Consider the following 21,069-nt stretch of genomic DNA (forward strand, 5'->3'; position numbering starts at 1 on the left):
TAGAATCAATCATTTTGAAATGTATCGGGTCAATGACACCTCTAAGGAAATATTTCAATTTGGCGCATGCTCATTTTTGATTTGACCCAAGCTATCAATTACTGAAGTGTTGGTCAGCCTATGCCAAGTTTCCATTAATGCTTTGTTATGGTTGAACTCTTAGTTTTAGGAAGTATGTTGAATTAACACACAAGTTTCAAAAATTTATAAGTGCATAAAAAAATGCATGATTTTTTTCCTAAAGTAAATAAAGTCTACCACCTATGAAATTTCCAACAGTCCTATCACTTTTCATTTTATTTCAGCTTCTGATTCACAAGTTCAACCATACAACTGTTCGTTTAATAATTATAATAGTATACAACACCAAGCAATATTTTATAAACTTGCTAAAATTGACGTTTCGGGTTCTGAAGATGAATTTGACGAAAATCGAAACGTCAAAAATGAAACTACTAAATAAAATTAAACACCTTGTAAAGTATTATATTACAAAATTTGTGACAGTTATATTTTGGACTAACTTAACACTCTCAGAAAGATGATACAACAAATGAAAACAAAATGAAATGAAATCTTGTCAGTTCAAAAAAAACTACTCAAGGAGTACTACTGCTACTTTTCCTGCTTTCTACTCCTCGCGATGCAACTCAGCAGTTTATGTCCACTCAAAAACGTGAACCCTCCAATAGGAATCAGCCAAGCGCAAGTCACAAACATATCCAGTTTCAACCAGAACAGTGTGAACAGCGCCAGACTAGCTCCAAACCCTGCGTGGAATGGTAGAGCGACAACCGTAAAATTCCCAAAGTTGATCCCGAGTTTTCCCCATAGAATCAGGAGGATCAGGAAAGGGGACGCTGTGAGAGCTGTGAAAAACAGCGACACCGCCTCGGCTGGACGTTTTTCTGCCGGTCGGAACAAGTGCTTGATTTCCGGCTTGGGTCCCCGAATGGGCTTCGTAGCCTGCGGAGCTTCTGAGCCTAGGCTGACTTCGATGCTTCCCAGCAGCCAGCGGATGGGGTTCATGACGATGGCATCCCCTAGAATGAGCTCCATTTCAAACGTGCCGGAATTGGAGAGTTCTTTTGCCAGGTTAACTTCCACCTTATACTGCTTGCTCGTGTCTTGCTCAGCAACAAAGACTATTTCCTTCCTGCCAGAGTAGAGTCTAAGGAAAGCCTGGTGCACATTTCTGGAGATCGCAAACTTCACCACTAAGTGTTGGCTCGAATCTGCTTGGAGGGTTGACCCGAGCTTCCCAGGGTACGTCACTTGGGACAGTTTTAAAGCCGAGCTGCCATCAGCATCACTCAAACCAATTTCCAAAGACTTGATCGATATGGGTCCCGATATTTTGGCATTAAACGCTGCAGTATGGCTGCCTACACTTAAAACAACATGATAGAACCCAGGCTCTTGTTTCAGGACAAGAACGAACTCAGTAGTGCTGCTTCCACCTGTTAAGGCTTGTTTCGATGTCACCACCTGATCATCAGCAACTCGCTTCACGGACTGAGCCACCACAGCTCCTGGAGCTGGCTTCAGGGCCTGCCCGAACAAATCACTTACTTGTATGCGTAGTTCCGGCTTGTCAACAGTTACCTGGGCGCTTCCCACTACTGAGATGCTCACTGGGGACACGCTGCTTGCAGACAGGGCCGTAGCGGCTTCCAGGAGAGCCCAAACCCCCTTAGAAGTTTGAACGGTCTTCCTCGTTAGCAAATAATTAGCCAATTTCTCGGCCTGTACTGGGGTGAAAGGAGTAGCGCCAGGCAGACGAAGCAGCCCCGTTATCAACAGAGAAGTTGTGGTGAGGCCTCCTTCCCATTGGAGAATTTTCCCGTCTACTTCATCTGCTTGGACAACTACATCTTCGATGCGATCTTGGGCAAATTTTCCTGCGTTTCCTAAGAGAGCTGAGAGATGTAAGGCATGGCCGATATTCTGAAGGCTATCATCTTCTTTCAGCTTAGCCTGGATGAGTTGAACGACTTTTGTAGGGTTGGGAATGGCCTGTTTGAGAAGGGACAATGTTTCGGCGGCATAGCGCAGATCTAGCAAAGATGATTTGTCATTTTCCACTACAGCTGCTATATCCTGAAATGAAAATTCAACTCAACGAAACTTGTATTGTTTTATTTATTTAAACATATCAGAGACCACACATTGGTGAATATCTCATACACAAGTAATATATTCCAGAAGGAAACTGCTGAACTTCCATCATTCATACTTTAGCTATCTTTTTTTTTTCAGAAACGAGTTTAGCAGTTCATCGTGTTCAACAGTAATCTTTGTTAGCTCACTTACTGTTGGACCTGTCAATTAAAAAGTTATCAAACCAGCATTCCAATGAATAGAATGTCTTATGATACACAGATTGAATCACACTTAACATTAAAAATTTAATTAGCCCTTTGTTAAAAAAAAAGCAAAAGATTTTCAAGAAATGCTGTGAGCTTGTTTTTGTCAATCTACAAATCCTCTCGAAAACTTGTATAATCATCCTTTGGTTGAACTAAATAAGCTAATATATAGTGAGTGAGGTTCAAAGTTTTATAACACAGATATTGTTATTAAACCAGCTCAAGATGCCGCTGAAAACATGAAAAAGATAAAGAGCTGGTGAAACACGAACAAGTTTTTATTATACTTTAAGAAAACGTGTCTCCTAAAAATCAAAATGCAACTTTCACAGCTTACTTTGAAGGTAAAATTAACCTCTAAATTCTTAGATCTTCATGGTGTCAGATAGATAAGTGTATTAACTTATGGTTCTTGCCCAAAACTTTATATTGGCCAAACGGAGAGAACCTTTTTCCAAAGAATAAAAGAACCTATTGAGTGGTTTCTTGAATGTGAAGACCAATTCAACATTTGCAAACCATCTTCTGACAGAGGAGCATAAGTTCAACCAAGACCCCATGAAGTATTAAGTTTTGAAGAGAAAGGTTTCGAACTCATCTTTTGGAATGCTTGGAAGAGGCGAGGAAATCAATTCTATTCAGTCAAACAACTAGATAGAATTAATTTCTTTATTTCTTTTGAATGTGTTTTCTAATGTAGAAATTGATAAGTAGTTTATTACATGTCCATTCATTAGGTTTGTTAATTTTTTTATGATCTTCAAATTTTCAATTAGTTTTTACCTGTACTCATGTAGTCATCAATTAGGTAGGTCATATGAATCAAATTGTTATTATATAATGCACAAATTGTAATTAGTTCATTACCAGCTATTTATTGAGTTGGTAATTTTTTTATGTTAAAAAATTTTCAATTGTTTTTACCTACTCTCAAATAAAATAATTATTTATTGCTTAGGTGTAAGGTCATATGATCCAAATTGTTATTATATACAGCTCAAACCAAGTAGAATTTAGTCAATATAAATAGCTTGAAAAAGCTATTATATAGCAAAACACATGTGGCGGTTTTGTAAACTGTCCAGTGAAAATCTTACAAAATTATGGCCTAAAAATAAATAATTGAAGTCAAAGTGGTTCTGTAGGCTGAATAGGGGTTTACACAAACTGGAAACATGAGATCAATTGTGAAATTCACATTCAAAATAATAAAAAAAGAAGGTTGCATCCCCTATCTTTTCCATACATATAAATTTAATAGCACATTCATTTCGAATTCAATTTTGCTACAATGCCAACAAAGCAATGAACAAGTCTCTTGTGAAAGTATATTTTAGTTTCATAAACAATTGTGTTTATATATAAGTTTGCAGGAAGTTTTGACTTTCACTTTTTTATCAGCAGACAAAAATACATGTCTTATTTTTTTTTCAAAAACCATTTTCATACCATTAGGAAGAATATTACACATCTTGAATTATATACATCTTGTTTCAAAAGTTCTTGTTTGCAATGGTATAATGTTTCATCTCACCAAGTAAGTATTGTTCATTTCATTACCTTACCTTTATGTTAGCGGAATTGTGTAAGCTTCCCTGACATCCCAGAAGAGACCAAGTACTGAGAGCATTGAAAGTGCTCTCCATATTTTTGGCTGGGTTAAAGTTTTTCTTGATGTGAGCACAGTTATCAGACACAACTGATTTTTCGTAGGGTTCGTTCAACAATTTCAACCCTTTTGCCCCGTAGTAAGATGAGGACACATCATCTCCCTCGATATTGAAGGATTTTGAAAGAACTTGTAGAAACTTTTTTTTATCTGATAAACTAATGTAACCTCCTATACTTGCATGTGTATGATAAGCAAGCAGGGAAAGAGTACTAAATAATGCTGAAACAGAATAGTTTTTTTTATAATAAAAACGGTGCGGAAAAGATTTCTACAAACCTAGAATGGAAAAAGTGCTGATTTTCATTTTGAAGTTTTGTATTACTAACTACAAATTTCACCGGCACATCACAACATTCCGTAACCAGAGCCCGCAGCTTTTTGACACGTATGTTGCTGTGGCTTTGCGCCTGCGTAATTTAGTTTTCACAACCTACCAACAAATATATATATATATATATATATATATATATATATATATATATATATATGAACAAACACTTGAAAAACTAAAGGTTACGACATATTATACACAATCAGTACTTTTGCAGTTTTTTTGTGGCCAAATTGTACTTTTTTCTGTGACGAAAAAGAAGTTTGACATTTCAATCTCTGATGACAGGTAACAAAATGTCACTTTTTATGAAGTTACTTTTCCCCGTGAAAAAAGTGAGTACTTCTGCACTCCTCAAAGTTTGAGGAGTGCCAGAAGATGACAGTACTACCAACTGTCGAAAGCGCTCGCAGATAATTAATAGAAGATATAAAGCTTCACATCCTTTTTGTAGAATTTAATATTGAAATACTCAAAATGAAGGAAAATTAGTTGCATCAATTAAAATATATATATATATATATATATATATATATATATATATATATATATATATATATATATATATATATATATATGTATATATATATATAGATTAACGGGGTCTCACAGTCAAAAAATCAAAAATCAAAACTCTGCTCTACTTTTCCAAGCTTTCGCTTCTAATGGGAAGCTTCTTCAGGGCAGTAAAAATGAGTTGAAAACAATAAATTGAACATATAAACTGATGGAGAAGGTTAAACATGTATAGATTATTTTGTGTTTGACAAATGACATTTGGCAAAGTAGAGCATTATATATATATATATATATATATATATATATATATATATATATATATATATATATATATATATATATATATATATATATATATATATATATATATATATATATATATATATATATATAATTGTATCTAATAGTAGACATTATTGAAAATGACTCTGAATTACTGTTAAGTTCATTTCTCTCAGATCAGGACTATTTTTCAAATATGTTATTGCATGACAACATCAAATGACTAATGGTTTTAGCAGTCGATGTCTGACAAAATAGACGAATGATGAATCCAGTGAATTGACATTTTCAAAAACTACACTTCACGATTTGATCTCCACAAACTTTATTAAAAAAAATATATACTGCGCTAGCGAAATATGTTGTGATTTTTTTTTTAAATAAAGTTTGTGGAGATCAAATCGTGAGGTGTAGTTTTTGAAATCACTATATGGATCTTCATCAAGTAACGGCCGAATCAATTAGAGAATTGACATTTTCAAGAAGTATTCTTGGGTCAGTTTCAATGTCAAAAATTGTGAAATTTTGTGTTTATACTAATTATAAAAGTAATTCGAATCCAATTTTGTTCATTAAAATATTTATTGGAAAAAGATAATTTTTAAACATAGGTAGGTAAAAAACAATCAACCCTATAATTATAAATATCTCATTATAATTACGAATTATGATGTTGAACTTTTTTAATTATTTCTTGTATATCGGCATCATTTGGACTACATGCAATACTCGTTGTGTCTTCTAATTGAGTGGAAAGACGATTGCGGTATTTGTTTTTCAAAAAGCTCATTTTCGAAAATGAAGCTTCACAGAGATATGTTGAAAAAAATATAGTTAAAACGAATTGTGCACAGTCTTGTAAAGATTTATAATTGCTAGGTGCATTTTTCCAAAACTCAATATACTCCTGCTTTTCACGGTGTTCAACGAAATTAGCTTTCAGCTGCGTGTCTTGCTTTAGTTCAATGATTTCATTCATCAACTGTGTTTTAGAAAATCCAAACTGGCAGAATAATTCCATATCTTCGTTTTCAACATGCCAAGGGTTTTCCACGAGTATAAAACAGTTCTTGATTTTTCTCACATCGTCAAATCTATTTTGAATTTCTAACAGATATTCTTTCAAATAGGATATCATATCTTGATAGATAGTACTGTCTGGAATAAAAATTTTAGATTGCAGAGCAGCAACAGTTGGAAAATTTGAAAAATCTCCTGCTTCGAGCTCATTTATGTATAATTGCAGATTGTCCTCAAATGCGAACACTTTATTTGTCATTTGCCCAATTATCTTATTAGGTCCTTGCATCTCTAAAGTTAGATTATTGAATTTCATGGTAATATCGGTCAAAAAAGCCGCAAGTGCCCACCATTCATTTTGCTGTAGTTGAGGAAATTCTTTGCCACTTTGTTGTAAAATAAGTATTATTTCGTGTTTCAAATGAAAGAACCGTTCTAATACTTTTCCTTTGCTTAACCATCTGATGGCCGTATGCAAGATAACATCGCCATAATTAGCTTGTAATTCTTCAAGAAGGTCTTTGAATTTTCGATGATTAAGTTCGTGCGCACGAATAAAATTTATAATGCTCACAATCGTATTCATAACATCTTTCAATTTTTTATTCGAAATTTTACATGACAAAGTTTCTTGATGCAGCAAGTAATGAATGGGCAACAAATTAGGTAAATTCCATTCCTCCTTCATTAAAGTAATCAAACCATTAGTTGCACCCACCATTGATGGACAACCATCAGTACACACTGGTATCAACTTATTTACAGGTATTCTATGTGTTTCCACAAATTTTTTTAGAACTTCCATAAAATCACAACCTCTCGTATGCCCCTTCATGGTATTTACTGCTAAGAAGTCTTCTTCTATGATTCCGTCCATTGTGCAGTACCGAACAAATAATGAGCACTGAGACATAGAAGTTATATCCGTACTGGAAACACAAGCAAAACTGATGTATTTGCAATTTTTCAGTTTGTCAATTACTGCCTCAAACAAATTTTTCAAAATACCTTCAACACGGCGGCGACAGGTGGATTCAGAAAGCGTAAGCTTTTTTACTTCTGCCATTATTTGTTTACTATTTGAAAAATTTTGTAACAACGTTTGGGAAACAGTTATCATACACTCTTTTATCAATTCAGCATCAGTAAAGGGTTTCATGCGTTTTGCAAGAATGTTGCATACTTGGTACGATGCTTTTGTAATAGCTTCATTTCGCCCGACTGCTGTGGTCATTATATTTTGTTGACGATGAATTGACGATTTCAAATGAATTATTTTATTCTTTTTTTGAATCGTATTTAAAGTGTAGGTTTCCGTAAATGAACTATGCTTACTTGTGTAGTGCCGAAATAAATTGTATCGCTCAATTCCGACCACAGTTTCCCAGCATAATTAACATATCGCAGTACTTTCCTTATATCCACTTATAAAACAAAACTCTTTGTTCCATTTTTCTTGAAAACTCCTATTCTGATCAGTTTATCTTCCTTTTAGTAGCACATTTAGATGATACACCCGCCATTACACTCGTAATGCAAGAAACGTTCAGTCTTGTGCGTTGAAACAAATGAAATGGCTCACGGCTCTTCTTTCTTGACACTCAACTCAAGTGTGGTATATAGGCGTGGTGAGCGGGGAGCGCGGGTCGTGACTTCGCCCCCGTACCCTCCAGTAACGAACAAGCATAGCGCGTCGCCGTCGTCGGATTCGAACGCAAAATCTGTTTTGATTTTGTTATGAAATGTAGCTGACTATTGAAATTATTTACTTCATGGCGGGCCACAGAAATATCGGCTGCGAGCCGCAATTTGACGACCACGGTTGTGGATACTACTGAAAAAAATGGATATAAATTCAGTGGTGCCAACAATGGAATTTGAAACTTTTCATAAACTATACCTCACGATTTTATCTCCACAAAAGTTTGTGGAGATCAAATCGTGAGGTGTAGTTTATGAAATTACTATGAATCTTTATCAAGTAACGGCCGAATCAATCAGGGAATTTGAAACTCCGCCTCCACTCAATCCTTATCAATTATGGATGTATTTTATGTTATGATGTACAATTTATTGTTCACTGTCAACTCTAATGTAATATCAGTATGGAGGAATATCTTCACACATTTGATCATATCGTTCAACTGGCGATGTTCTCACACTATGAACGAAAATTCAAAAATTTCACAATCGTCATTGTAAAGATTTGCCAGTCGTACATCAAATGCCTCGTCTTCTGTTGAATACAATAAAATACAGCGAAAACAATATTGATAAGCAAACACATAGTATGTTCATTTTTTGATTCACTTGCTTGACCGAGAATCAAAAGCATTTACATTTGTAACCTTATATACCTATTTGAAAAATATCAATTATTGCACCCAATTCACGAATCTTATAACTGAAATATTATTAGATCATAAGCATATATTATGTGCTTCGAGGCGTATACTTATCACGCCACGTTGGGATATTTCATTAAGAAGCTTAATATCGTGCTCTGTATCTATGTCATTTTGTATTACGAGGGGTAATATAACAGCAGTTGTTGTCTACAGACGTTTCTAACATTGTTGACATGTACGGTCACTTGTCATTTGTCATCCGTTAATCGTCATGCTTGGCCGGATAACCTTAGTTGCAGAGGACATTGAATCGAAAAGAAGAAGAATCGTCATGCTGTCATTTGTTTATTCCATTTCCCATAGTTTCCATGGCGCTGTTTTCTCGCTGGGTTTTTTAAACAAAATGGAGGCCTAGCTTTTTTGAAGAAAAAGGCGAAATTAAACATTAAATAAGCTAGCTGGTAAATCAGTCAAATATAGAATTCGGCAAGTGTTCATAGATTTTGTGAAACAAACAGTGTGGAGTGAATCGAGGGAAGTTTGAAGCCAAACGATCGATAAACAAACTACAGAAATTGATGTACCTCGCCTCAATAGTGGACAAACAAACGCATTTGTTTGCGTTTAATATGAATTATTAGGTACTTCGAACAGTTATATCCACTGACACCCTTGTATATGTATCACTTATGTGTAAAAACATTTGTATATTAACTTTATGCATGTGTTCCAAGGCTAATAAATTTTATGTCATTTTTATTGTGCTATTCATTTCTGTCGAGAGTTCCTTAAGGGGAGACTTCAGTATTCCCAGCTTTTGCACAAGTTGTCATTTCCACAAATCAATCTTCAAATGGCAGAGAACTTATATTACCAGATGAGTGAACGAATGAATGAAATAAATGATTTTCCAGATGCACAAGCAGGAAAATGTCAAATAGCGTTGTTAGAGTAACTGACATTAAAGATGATGAGTTGGATAACAGCTTACTGCTGCTTGTTGGTGAAGATGGTACGGTGACACCTGATCAAGATACAGTTGAAACATTTTTGAGTAAGTAACAGATTTTGACATTTTGTTAATCCAAAGTCAAATATGTTTTTTGTAGAACAGAGAAGTGGACCAACTAACATACAAATCATGAAATTTAATCAGTCGGAGAAACAAGGTATTGACATTACTGTGAATAATGTGACTTACATTCCCGATGCTATAAATGAAGGTAAATAATATTTTTTATTTTTAGGAAAAACATTCTATAACTGCAGTGTCCCTCTTCACATGGAAATGTTACCGAATCTTCTGTTATTACTGGAATATGATAGGATAGAAAGACAACAGTGAAACACATAGTAGGGTTAACCTAAAATTTCTATACACTGGCGTAGCTACTCATTCTTTAAAAGTTTGAGCTGATCAGGCAAAAATTACTCACTATTTTCTAAAACAATGTCTGGATCTTGCCCCTTCTGCTTTAATAGAAAATTGTTGCTAATTCTTCTGCATAGCTGTTTGAATTATGATTCATTTCACATACCTAATAGAAAACTCTAGGGAATGACAATCAGCTAAGAAAACGTTTTTGAACAAATACTTCAAGTCAAAACACAAATATTGCAGTATTTTTTAAAAAACTCACTTATTTTGAAATTCAAAGAAAGAGCAATGTTCTTTGTCAAAAAGAAGTTGATTACTAAAATAAAAAGAAATATAGAGTGAGGGCACGGTCATATGACAACTCCTCAACTACTGAATTTGGTCTTACAAGGTTCTCTGAAACCAAAGCATATATCTCCAAATAAGATTAATGCCAACTATATACTTACATCGCTTGTCAGAAGTTTTGGAAGCAGGGATATTTTTATCGAACAATATTCGGAGAAAATCCCCAAAACAAAAAATTACAACAAATCAGTATTCAATGTATCCTTCGCTGTAGATTAGTAGCCAAAAAAACTTGTGAAAGATATTCAAGTATGCTCTAATTCTTCTAGAAGCAGAGCATAGCAAAGAAAACACCCCTGTTATCCAAAGAAAATACACAGGAGGCTTTTTTTTTAAAAGTAAGACATTTTCATCTTAGGTTTTTTTCAGGAAATGTTGATTCCTAGTAAAGTAAATGCTGAATATATCATTGAAATCATTTCACTGTTTTTCATAATTTCTACTATGTGTTTCATGTTGAATGATTTTTAGCAATGGTTCGACTATTTTTATATAGTTGAATATGTTCGTAATCAAAAGAGGAAAATGAGTTGCGTAATGACTTTTATTTATGAAAATTGGCAACTACTTCATCAAAAAAACATCAACATTTAAACATGCCAACAGGGCAAACTCAAAAATCAAATGGAACAGTTCAAAACAAAGTTAACTAAAAATCCGTCTTTTCTAACACTCCCCATGGATCTTTGATCCCCAATTCTCAGCAACACATGTTAGTTGATCAGCCAAATTTTCTCTTGATGGAACATTTGGCTGAATTTGGGAACAAAGATTCGATAGGATTGTTTGAAATGGATGATTTTTAACATTTCAGTCACCTCTCCTGAAACAAAAGATATGGTGATATTTTTGATGAAAAATGTAGGACACTGTTGATTATCAAACAATAATGAATTCTGATATATCCAAATATTTCATTACTTTATTGAAAGATGTGTATTATAATTCATTTTCCAAGTCTCCTTTCAATACTGTTTTGTCAATGGGAAAGGCGATGACATCTCCCCGTACGAAGACGCCATCTATGGGATCAACAGAACTCAACCCTTGAATATCAACGATGAACGAGGCTCGCCAAGAGAACATTTCTTGTTAGTGGTTGATGTCGAAGCTGGGCTTTGCAACTAACAGCTTTGAAGAGCCTCATTTTTCTATGATATATAAGTTCTACATCGATCTCATAGATGGCGTCTTCGTAAGGGGACATGTTATTGCCTTTACTCTGGTTTGTCTTTGAAAGACAGTTGAGTCCATCAATGCATTTGTGGTTCAGCTTAGCACCATTGATGAGACCTATTGGGTTTCGAAATTGTTGGTATATGATTCGAAGGAATACTTTTTCAGTATACAGGAAACAACTCAGCTTTTCATATTACTCAAATGAATTCAACATCAACAACATTCAACGTTACTTAGAAATCAACCTGTCATTCTTGAATAAATGAATTTAGGGTGATCCAATCAAAAATACAAATTAGAGAGAATGTTCTTATATGAACCACTTCCCCCATTGTAGAATAATTATCCCAACTCAGGCTCATACTTCCACACAGAGTATGCAGTCCCTGATTAATAGTGGTTTCAACAATGCTATTTTTCTTACTTCAACAGAACCTTCTGTAACAAGTTCTGTCACAAAAAATGTTTTGTTTTGATATACTTAGTGCAGATATGGTACTCTGGATTTTGGGACAATCTAATTGCAACTTCATTATCTACCATTAACAGTGGTGTTCCCTCTGGCTTGATAATTTCAGCCAAATTAATCTCTAGCTGCTTCACTCGTAGCTACAATTTCTGCCTCTGTTGTGGATATGGCAACTGATGACTGTCTCTGACTGAGCCATGAGACTGCATCACCAGCATACATACATACTACCCCTGTAATTGATCGACCTGTTGTATTGTCTTCTCCATGGTCTGCATCATTTGGAACTCTTTATAATACCAGTTTTGAATCGAGGTTTATAAAGAATTCCATAGTCTGATGTACTTTGAGGATAACGAAATATTCCTGTTAGATGAATACAATCGTTATTAGGATTTTCTAGGGTTCTAGAAGCAAATCCAACTGCATAGGCTATATCTGGAAGCGTGCAAGTCATGAATACATAAGTGTTCCAACATCTTGCTCTCTGTTGAAATCTGCTCCTTGTCCTTCCTTGGTTGAATATGCTCATTTGTAATAGTGATGTAAATTGGATTACAGTTTCCCATTCCAACACGCTCCAATACCTTTTTGGTATAAGCTTTTTGACTTACTCGAATAGATCCATCCTGTTTATTTTTAAACTAAAGAAAATAAGAGGCTGGTTTTACAGTAACTTTAAAATTAGTCGTCAAATTTTCCAGGAATTATCTTTTCAGTAATTCATTATTTGAAGCTAGTAAACCATCGGATGTTTTTATTTGAAATGAATTAATGATTGATTGAATAATAATTATTATTATTGGATGTGTTCTATTTCTTTCTCAATTATTTCTTCGCTAGCGTAACAAAAATCTGTATGCATATTAAGATTTCAAAATTAAGATCTCTGTACTTTTTCAGAAGTCGTGAGAACAAATTCGATGGACATGGAAGAAGTCGCTAGAAACTTGCGCAACTTCAAGCTAGACCATGATTATACGCTATTGATGTCCCCTCGGAATGATAGCCCTCCGCCAGAAGATGAACTGGCAAAAGCTCTCAGTATACTTGACGGCCCCGATCCGGCACTCCAGATGCCCCCTTTGAGCATGTCCGAGCCACCTCCTCTGGTGATGACATCTTCATATAAACAACCCATAAAGACCCCTCCCAAAGTAAAACTGATCCAGTCAATCACTATCGCGCCACCAAACAAGAGCAATAAGGTGGTTCTACAAAAATCTGCTGTTCCCCCTTCCCCTGTTGAGACACCTGCAGAAATTGTGAAGCCTGTGGTAGAGCAGAAAGTGGTTCCTGAAAAACCTCAACCTCCCGTTACTCCCAGTGAACCTAAGATAGAGCCCAGCTCAGTTGAAGTTAAAGAACCCCCTCCACAGGAAGTAAAACTTCTACCAGTCGAGACCCCTCCGAAAACAAAAGCAAAAATCATCAAGACCGAAGCTAAAATTGCTCCCAAACCAGAACGACCAAAGCCTGCCAAGGCAAAAGTTAAAACCAAAGAGGTTATTGAGGAAGAAAGTGATGACTATGATGATTTTGTTGACGAAATGGACTTGGAGATGGAGGATGACAAGGACGACTCTGACTATGACTTTGAAGAGGAACTAAAAGTGAAACAGACGCCCAGGAGGGTTAGCAGGAGATCGAAGGCCGAGTCGAAGGGGACTCCAAGAAGCCCCAAGAGGAAGAAAAGCATTAGTAGTGACGCAAAGGAAGTGAAAGAGGCGAAGAAAGAAATAAAGGAGGTGAAGGAGGAAAATCCGCAGGAGAAGCCAATTGAAGATAAACCTCCGTCAGAAAAGCCCGTGGAAGAGCCTAAACCAATCGATAAAAAGCCTCCGAAGAAGGAGAAGAAAGTTATCAAACCTATTCTAGACGATTTTGCGTTGTTCTCTACTCCAGACATCATCAGGCGTGTTGGGGGGAAGGAGCCCCTCACTCCTATGACACCAGAAGCTTCAAGCCCAGGAAAGCCTGCTAAAATCCTGCCCCAGGAGCCACACAGGAAGTCTGTGGAAGCTCAGCAGACCCCAGTGAAGAACAGGACAAGTGTCGATGGTAGAAACGAAAAGGAAAAACATTCCCACAATAGTCCTGAGAAAAACGAATCTAGGAATAAGGAGAGGAGAAGTAGCATGGGAGATATGAAGCCAAAGCGTCCCAGTACCGACGAAAGTGCGAAATTCAAGGAGAAAAAACCTGAGAGAAGAGTTTCTGAAACTTCTAGGAGAAAAAGTGTGAACATGGAAGATATTCCCAGCGCCGAAGACATCCGGTCGATCATCATGAACGAAGACACCAAATCATTCACTATGGACACCATGCTGCAACATTCTGCCCAGAATTTGGATCAGAACAATATCAATTTGGATGGGACGGGTCTGGATTTGGACCCTACACTTTTGGATAATTTGAATAATGATGAAATATCTGAGGACATTCTGTATCAGGTGGCACAGTCTTTGGTGTCGAATCCTGAGTTGCAGAATGCCATCGATAAGGGCATCAATGAAGGGGTGCTGGATCCCATGACGGTCGACCAGAATATTGTACCTAATCACAGTCACCATGTGCAGGTTAGTTTGCCTATAATTTTTATTGGTTAGTATTTAATGCTGATTGGAAATCTGTTTAAAATCTGGTAACCAGTTGTTGCGCCCTTAATCCCGCCTCCGACACGTGGGGTGTGACATACCCCAGCCGTAGAAAATTCCATATAACTTTTCGAAATTGGCGCCCCAGTGTCAGATATATTCAGTAGCTTCCGCATATAGCCTCCACTCTCATATTCACATCTCAAATCAGTGGTCGTTTGACGTATGTCTGGACCATGCAGAAATAATAATAATAATAATCTTTCTTTATTTCAGAAATAGGTTTCCCTAATATACAATAAAAAAAAATAGGAAAAGATAGAACAGAAAAAGTAACTAATATATGCTATTCAGTAATTTTAAAACTATTACAAGTAACAATAAATAGTTCTATCGCTCCGTGCTATTATTTTACAAATAATATTCATTATTTCTACTTAGTAATGCTAGTTATATAGGTAACATTAGAAGATTTATACCGAAACAATTCAAATATTTCACAATCAAAACTAACATATAAAACATAGATTTACAACTTTATCCAAATGTAAGTTATGTCTCTTTTATATATTTTAACAAATTTCTTTTGAAGACATTTATTGATAAACAGTCTTTTACGTCAGTTGGTAGGTCATTAAATTTAATGAAGCCTTTAAAAAATACTGAATTCATACTACTTTTAAAATTTTTTCTGACAATATGTAGATTGCAGTTATTGCGAGTATAGTGTTCATGGATTTCATAATTGTAGTTGACCATATTCATGAAATAAGAAGGAGACAAATTATTTATTATCTTATAAATAAATATCATTGCGAAGTACAGTAACCTTTGTAATACGGGCAGCCACTGAAGGGTGGATAACATTGAATTTATTGGTGTGTATCTATTACATCTCAGAATAATTCTCATGCCTCTATTTTGCAATTTCTGCAGTTGATTAATTTTATTTAAGTTCATAGAGTATATGATTGATGCACAATAGTCAAAATGAGGCAGAATAATTGCTTTATAAACTGTTATTTTAGTGGCTGTTGATAAATTACTAGCAATTCTTGAAAAAAAGTATAATTTTTTTGAAATTTTTTTATGAACATAGTCGAAATGGCTATCAAAAGAAAGTGTATTGTCGAGTTGGACTCCTAAGTATTTTATATTTGTGACGATCTCAATTTTCTTGTTATCAATATTTATGTCTAAATTATTTATCCCAATTTTGTTGTATTTAAATTTATTAGTAATTATCATGGCTTTGGTTTTAGTTACATTTAATTTCAATTTATTGATATCGAGATATCTTTTAACACTGACTAAGATGGAATTCATTTTGTGAATAGCTCTATCCAAGTCTGTATCACTACATGCTAATAATGTATCATCTGCGAACAGATTTATGAATTCACAGTCCACAAATAAGTTAATATCATTAAGATATATTATGAAAAGCAGTGGAGCTAAAACACTACCTTGAGGAACACCCTTGTCATTTGTGATTTCATTTGAAAATGTATTGTTAATTCTTACCCTCTGCTTTCTATTAGACAAATAATCATAAAACCAATTGAAGGTCTGACCGCCTACACCATATCTCTTGAGCTTAGCAAGAAGAATATTTCTATCAATTGTCTCAAAAGCCCTTTTCAAATCGAGAAACACAGAAACAACATATTTGTTGTGCTCCAGTTCATTATTAAATTTACTTAATGACAACTGGAGTGCTGACTCACAGGAATGGTTTTTTCGAAACCCTGACTGTCTTTTGAATAAGATTTGATTGTCATTGATAAATTCCAACAATTGGTTATAAACAGTCATTTCTAAAATTTTTTCTAGGGCTGGTAGTGTATTAATAGGTCTGAATTCATCAGCTTTTATAGTATTACTGATTTTTTGGATTGGAATAATAGTACTGGTTTTAAGTCCCTGTGGAATTTTTCCCGTTCGTAAAGAAGTATTAATAAAATTAAGTATAGCATGACCAGCCGTTTCAAATATTTGTTTAAGTATTTTACAACTTAGTATTTCATGAATACTGTGTTTATTATCCAAAGAATTAATAATTTCTCTCAACTCCTTTAAAGTGATTGCTCTAAATTTTTTAAATGGTCTGTATAGGTTGTGATCTAGGTTTGACCATAACTCTTGGGTTTCAATGCTATCCGTTATCAGATTAACACTATTAACAAAATATTCATTGAACTCTTGGGCAATTTCTGAACTGAAAATCTGAACTGAAAATCTTGCGTAGAAATGGCAAATATTAATGAACTGTAACTTTTTTTTTATTTCCATTTTATGATGTTTTATTATCTGTTTGAACCAGTAATTTGATAATTATGTAGTCGTTTTATGTGCAAAAGACTTCTTCGAGTAAATCTGTATTTTTTCTACTAAAAGAACCCATTGTTTTGGTAAAGACGGAATACAACGAATTTTTGCTCGTTTTGGTAAATTGAAAATTATTTTATTCACTACTAACCTGAGAAATTGCTATTATTTACTCCATTCCCCTAACGAGAATTAATATTTCTCACCCTTGGTAAATAATGATAATAAAAAAACACCTAAGTAAATAATGAGAACAATTCTATAATTTTGAAGATATTCACAGAAACTTTTGTTAACCTAATTATCAACTAGAAGTAGGAAATTGAACATTGGAAATACGCTTGAAAATTATTTGAAATTATAATTAATTGTACAATTGTGACAAATCAGGCGGGGTACATCATCTCTAAATCATCGTCACTTGAATTTTAACCCATTTTTCAATTAATTATATTGACGTTTTACTTATAAAGATCTTTTAACTTAATCTTAATTAATAATAATCATTGTACAGTGTTTGGTTTTCATGGAAACGCCGGCAAACGTTTTCATGGCCTAAGTAGATGTTGCGCGCTTATCATCGACATTGTGCATTCAACATGGAAACTGTACCGTTTCAATTTGACATGCAACAATTCATAGCCGCCTTGGGTTATCATATAACCAAGGAATTTTTTTTCTCACTATAATGCAGAATTGAGAAATTACAAGTTCTATACAAACAGAAGCGATGAGAGAGGTGGAATATTGAAGTATATCAAAAATGCAATGAGATATTTGCTAGATTCATATCAAAATTTGACACATGCCAAATTTTTACATAAATAAAGCCAGTCTGATTAGAAACACGCTCCATTCTACTTGATATTCCGATATATCCAACAAATTGGTAGAAAATTACTAATGCCAAAATTAAAATTGTTAATATATCAATGTTAGTAGTGAAAAAAATTCTATATATACCTCGGCTGAGAAAGCTATTATTTACCTCGCACATTATATCCCTCGGCGCTACGCGCCTCAAGATATAAAAATGCTCGGTAAATAATAGCTCACTTCTCACCCTAGGTATATAATACACTATTATTGCAAAAAGAGATATTACAGTATAGAATTCTCATAACAACAATGTTGGAATTCAAAAAAATGTTAATTTTAACAGAAAAATCATATTGGGGTCTCACACACCCCACGTGTCTACAAATGTTACAGAAGTCCACATGTCTGACGCAGGGTTAAGAACAATAACCCTCAGAAGTCGATACTTGTGCGAGCTGAGGTAAATTGAAAAGAAAATATTTTCAGAAGGGATTCGTTTTTTTTTAAAGATTTTCAGAGTTTATACTTCTTTATCATTACGACATCAACCAAGTTGTTGTCTTTAGGAGATGAACGAAACTTGGTTGTTGACTTAGGAATTAGTTTTCTTCATTTCCTGAAAACGCAAACTTGGTTGGTGAAACACGTGTCAAGAAGAAAATAACATTTTTGTAGTTTGGAAAAAGTGCTTATTTTGGATTTATTCTCTTCCAGAGGTTCCAGTTTTACTTATTACTCTTTGATGTACATAAAAAGTAGAATATATAAACTTGGTAGAGTCAAAATGTTTTCTTTTTTAAAGACTCGCTTACATGATAATGTTGTCGACATTAAAGCATGGCCCCAAAATATTAAGTAATATTGAAGAGTGGAGTGCATCAACCCATATTATAGGAGCTTTAGTACATGGGGTGATATTATGTCTCTTATATTTCGGATAACAACAAAGAGAACTCAATTCTGTGGTTACTTTGTTCATGTGTTATTCCTAAGTGAGTTTTGATTCTACGTAGCATCAACCCCAGGAATTTCATTTTATCCGTGACTTCAATAGATTTGACGTCAATATGTTAATGAAGTTTGCATATTATAACACATTTTTTTTGGTAGAAACTGCGTATATCTTGTTTTTGTTGCATTTGATGTTAGACCATTAACTTGACAGCACTTACTAAATTCAGTAGGTGCTTTATTACACTTATCGCTGAGTTGTTCGGATTGATAATGTGTTTGTATCATCTGCATATTCTATGACTCGATCAGGTGTGCCACAAATTCTGCTAATATCACTGATGAAAATGATGAAGACCAGTGACCCAAGTACCGAACCCTGAGGTGCACCTACAGTGGCTTCCATTTTCATCAATTACAGTTTGTGATCTTCTAAGTCAAATGCACAACCAAGGTCATAAAAAGTCTGATAGGGTTTTGTTTCTCATTAGGTGCCTTCTAAATAAAGTCTATTCAACCTCCTATGGCGCTGATGGTGGATTTAATTTTCCCGAACCCATACTGAATGTCTGGTAGTAGGTTAAATCGTTCAAGATAGTAAGTCAGCCAGTCAAAATATGCTATTTCAAATTTTTCAGCGATATGGCTTGGTAAGCAAATCTGACGATAATCTATTGTATCATTTGTTGTTTCCTTATTTTTGAAGAATGGTATTTCTTTAGACTCCTTCACATTGGGAATCTCGCCTGTAGTGAAAGATTCGTTGATTAGATAAGATGAGGGTTCAGCAATACACCCAGTGATGCTTTTTATGACTTTACCACTTATATCAATACCTTCCGCTGGTTTCAATATAGTTTTTTTTATCGGGGAGATCACTTCTGCTGGTGTTTTTTGATGAAGGAAGAAGCTCATGTGAAATTTGTCGATGTTCATGTTATAGTTGAGAATTGTATTATTGTTGTGATTTTGGAATGTAGGCTTTCACGGTTGGTGTCAATGTTTTGATTGGTTTCCGGGTTTTGTCGTGGTCTTCTTTGGTTACAATCTCCAAACGTACGTACAATCAGCTGTGGCTGTCATCTTCAGTGGCGTGGTCGAAGTATTCTTCTTGACGTATCAACTGAAACAGTTTCAGAGACCACGGCAAAACCCGGAAACCAACCAAAACATTGTTGTGAATCTTTTCTATAAAATATTCATTTGTTGAATTTGATTCATTTTCAACAGGTAAGTTTTCATTATTGGCAGTTTTCATTATATTTGATAAGGGTAGATGTCTTTTGTTATTGCTAGATACATTTATTTCAACAGAGTTTTTTATAGTCATTCACAAGAGTTGTAGAATATTTTTGCCATGAGAAATATGTCAAAAGGAAAATTGTAAAAGTATCAATATGTGTTCATATGAATCTAAAAATGAAACATTCAAATTGAATACAATCAAGTTTCAAACACTTTAAAATGTGAATTATATTGCGCATGATTATACTGCATTTTGAACATACCTTCTCGTGGGGCTCGCAGAAAACATAGAGATTTAATACTTCTATTCAAAATTATCAACGGACTGAGTATCAGTCCCGAGCTTCTTTCCAAAATATCTTCACATGTCCCCAGTCATTCAACTAGACAGGTATCTGTAGAGTAGGGAGGGTGAGTGTAAGCCCACGCACTTAGGCCACATGTGACCCATTGTACATCCTCCCGAGGAGTTGTCCTCCTAGGTCATCGTCCATCCTGTCCTTTCCAGGAAGGTGGACAGGTCGCTGGGAGACATCTCCTTTATATCGGCAGGTGTAGACCAAGACTCGCCGAACACACACTCTCTTATTGACGATAACTCCGGGCACTCGCACAGGACATGCCTGACAGTCTCATCTTCCTGTTCACACATCCTGCATAGAGGTGTGTCCACTAGCCCCATATTATGTAGGTGTTTCCTTAGCTGACAGTGGCCAGTCAGAAATCCTACTGTAAGGCGTAGATTTTTCCTGGTCATCGCCAGATATTTTTCGGCGCCAGCTTCCCAGGGTCGCCTAAGGTGATCCTGGCAAGGTTACATCCTTTGATTTCATCCCATCTCTTTAAAGATTGAGCATGGGTGTAACATTTGACTACTTCCGCAATTGTCGAAGTCATCAGGCCGTGGGTGCCACTGGGTCCTAAAATTCTTAGTCCAGCCGCTTTCTTGGCTAAAGAGTCGGCAATGCGATTACCTTTACTCCTGTCGTGCCCTTTAACCCACCTCAGGATAATGTTAATATCTACCGAGGCTTTGGCTAAATCTTGGTGGCACTCTAGTGCTAGCCCTGAAGTAACACGGTGTCTGTTCAAGGCTAATAGTGCTTGTCTGCTATCAGTGCAGATTGTTATGTTTTTGCCAGAAATTATTTTCTTGGTTATTTCTTTTGTGGCGATTGAGATACCAGCCAGTTCTGTTTGGACCACGCTGGTAT

At 35.2% G+C, this 21,069-nt stretch overlaps 2 protein-coding genes across 3 annotated transcripts in view; one reads left to right on the forward strand and one right to left on the reverse strand.

Annotated features, from left to right (window-relative positions):
* Positions 1–460: 460 nt before the first annotated feature.
* On the reverse strand, positions 461–4,476 carry OstDelta (Oligosaccharide transferase Delta subunit). Its single transcript, XM_023160579.2, has 3 exons — positions 4,318–4,476; positions 3,935–4,260; positions 461–2,100 (listed from the first exon to the last, which is right to left on the reverse strand). Exons 1-3 carry the CDS (start codon positions 4,343–4,345, stop codon positions 616–618), a joined length of 1,839 nt encoding a protein of 612 aa, XP_023016347.2. The 5' UTR covers positions 4,346–4,476; the 3' UTR covers positions 461–615.
* Positions 4,477–8,884: 4,408 nt separating this feature from the next.
* LOC111503687 (uncharacterized) overlaps positions 8,885–21,069 on the forward strand; it is a 55,350-nt gene continuing 43,165 nt past the window's right edge. For both annotated transcript variants that reach the window (XM_074175069.1, XM_074175070.1), the window contains exons 1-4: positions 8,885–9,182; positions 9,456–9,595; positions 9,651–9,764; positions 12,819–14,494. In XM_074175069.1, coding sequence (XP_074031170.1) covers positions 9,472–9,595; positions 9,651–9,764; positions 12,819–14,494 — 1,914 coding nt within the window. In that variant the 5' untranslated portion in view covers positions 8,885–9,182; positions 9,456–9,471. The remainder of the gene's footprint in view (positions 9,183–9,455; positions 9,596–9,650; positions 9,765–12,818; positions 14,495–21,069) is intronic.

The sequence above is a fragment of the Leptinotarsa decemlineata genome, unplaced genomic scaffold (assembly GCF_025532065.1).
Source record: "Leptinotarsa decemlineata unplaced genomic scaffold, Ldec_3_MD MMD2_tig00000882_RagTag_RagTag, whole genome shotgun sequence".
Taxonomy (NCBI): Eukaryota; Metazoa; Arthropoda; class Insecta; order Coleoptera; family Chrysomelidae; genus Leptinotarsa; species Leptinotarsa decemlineata.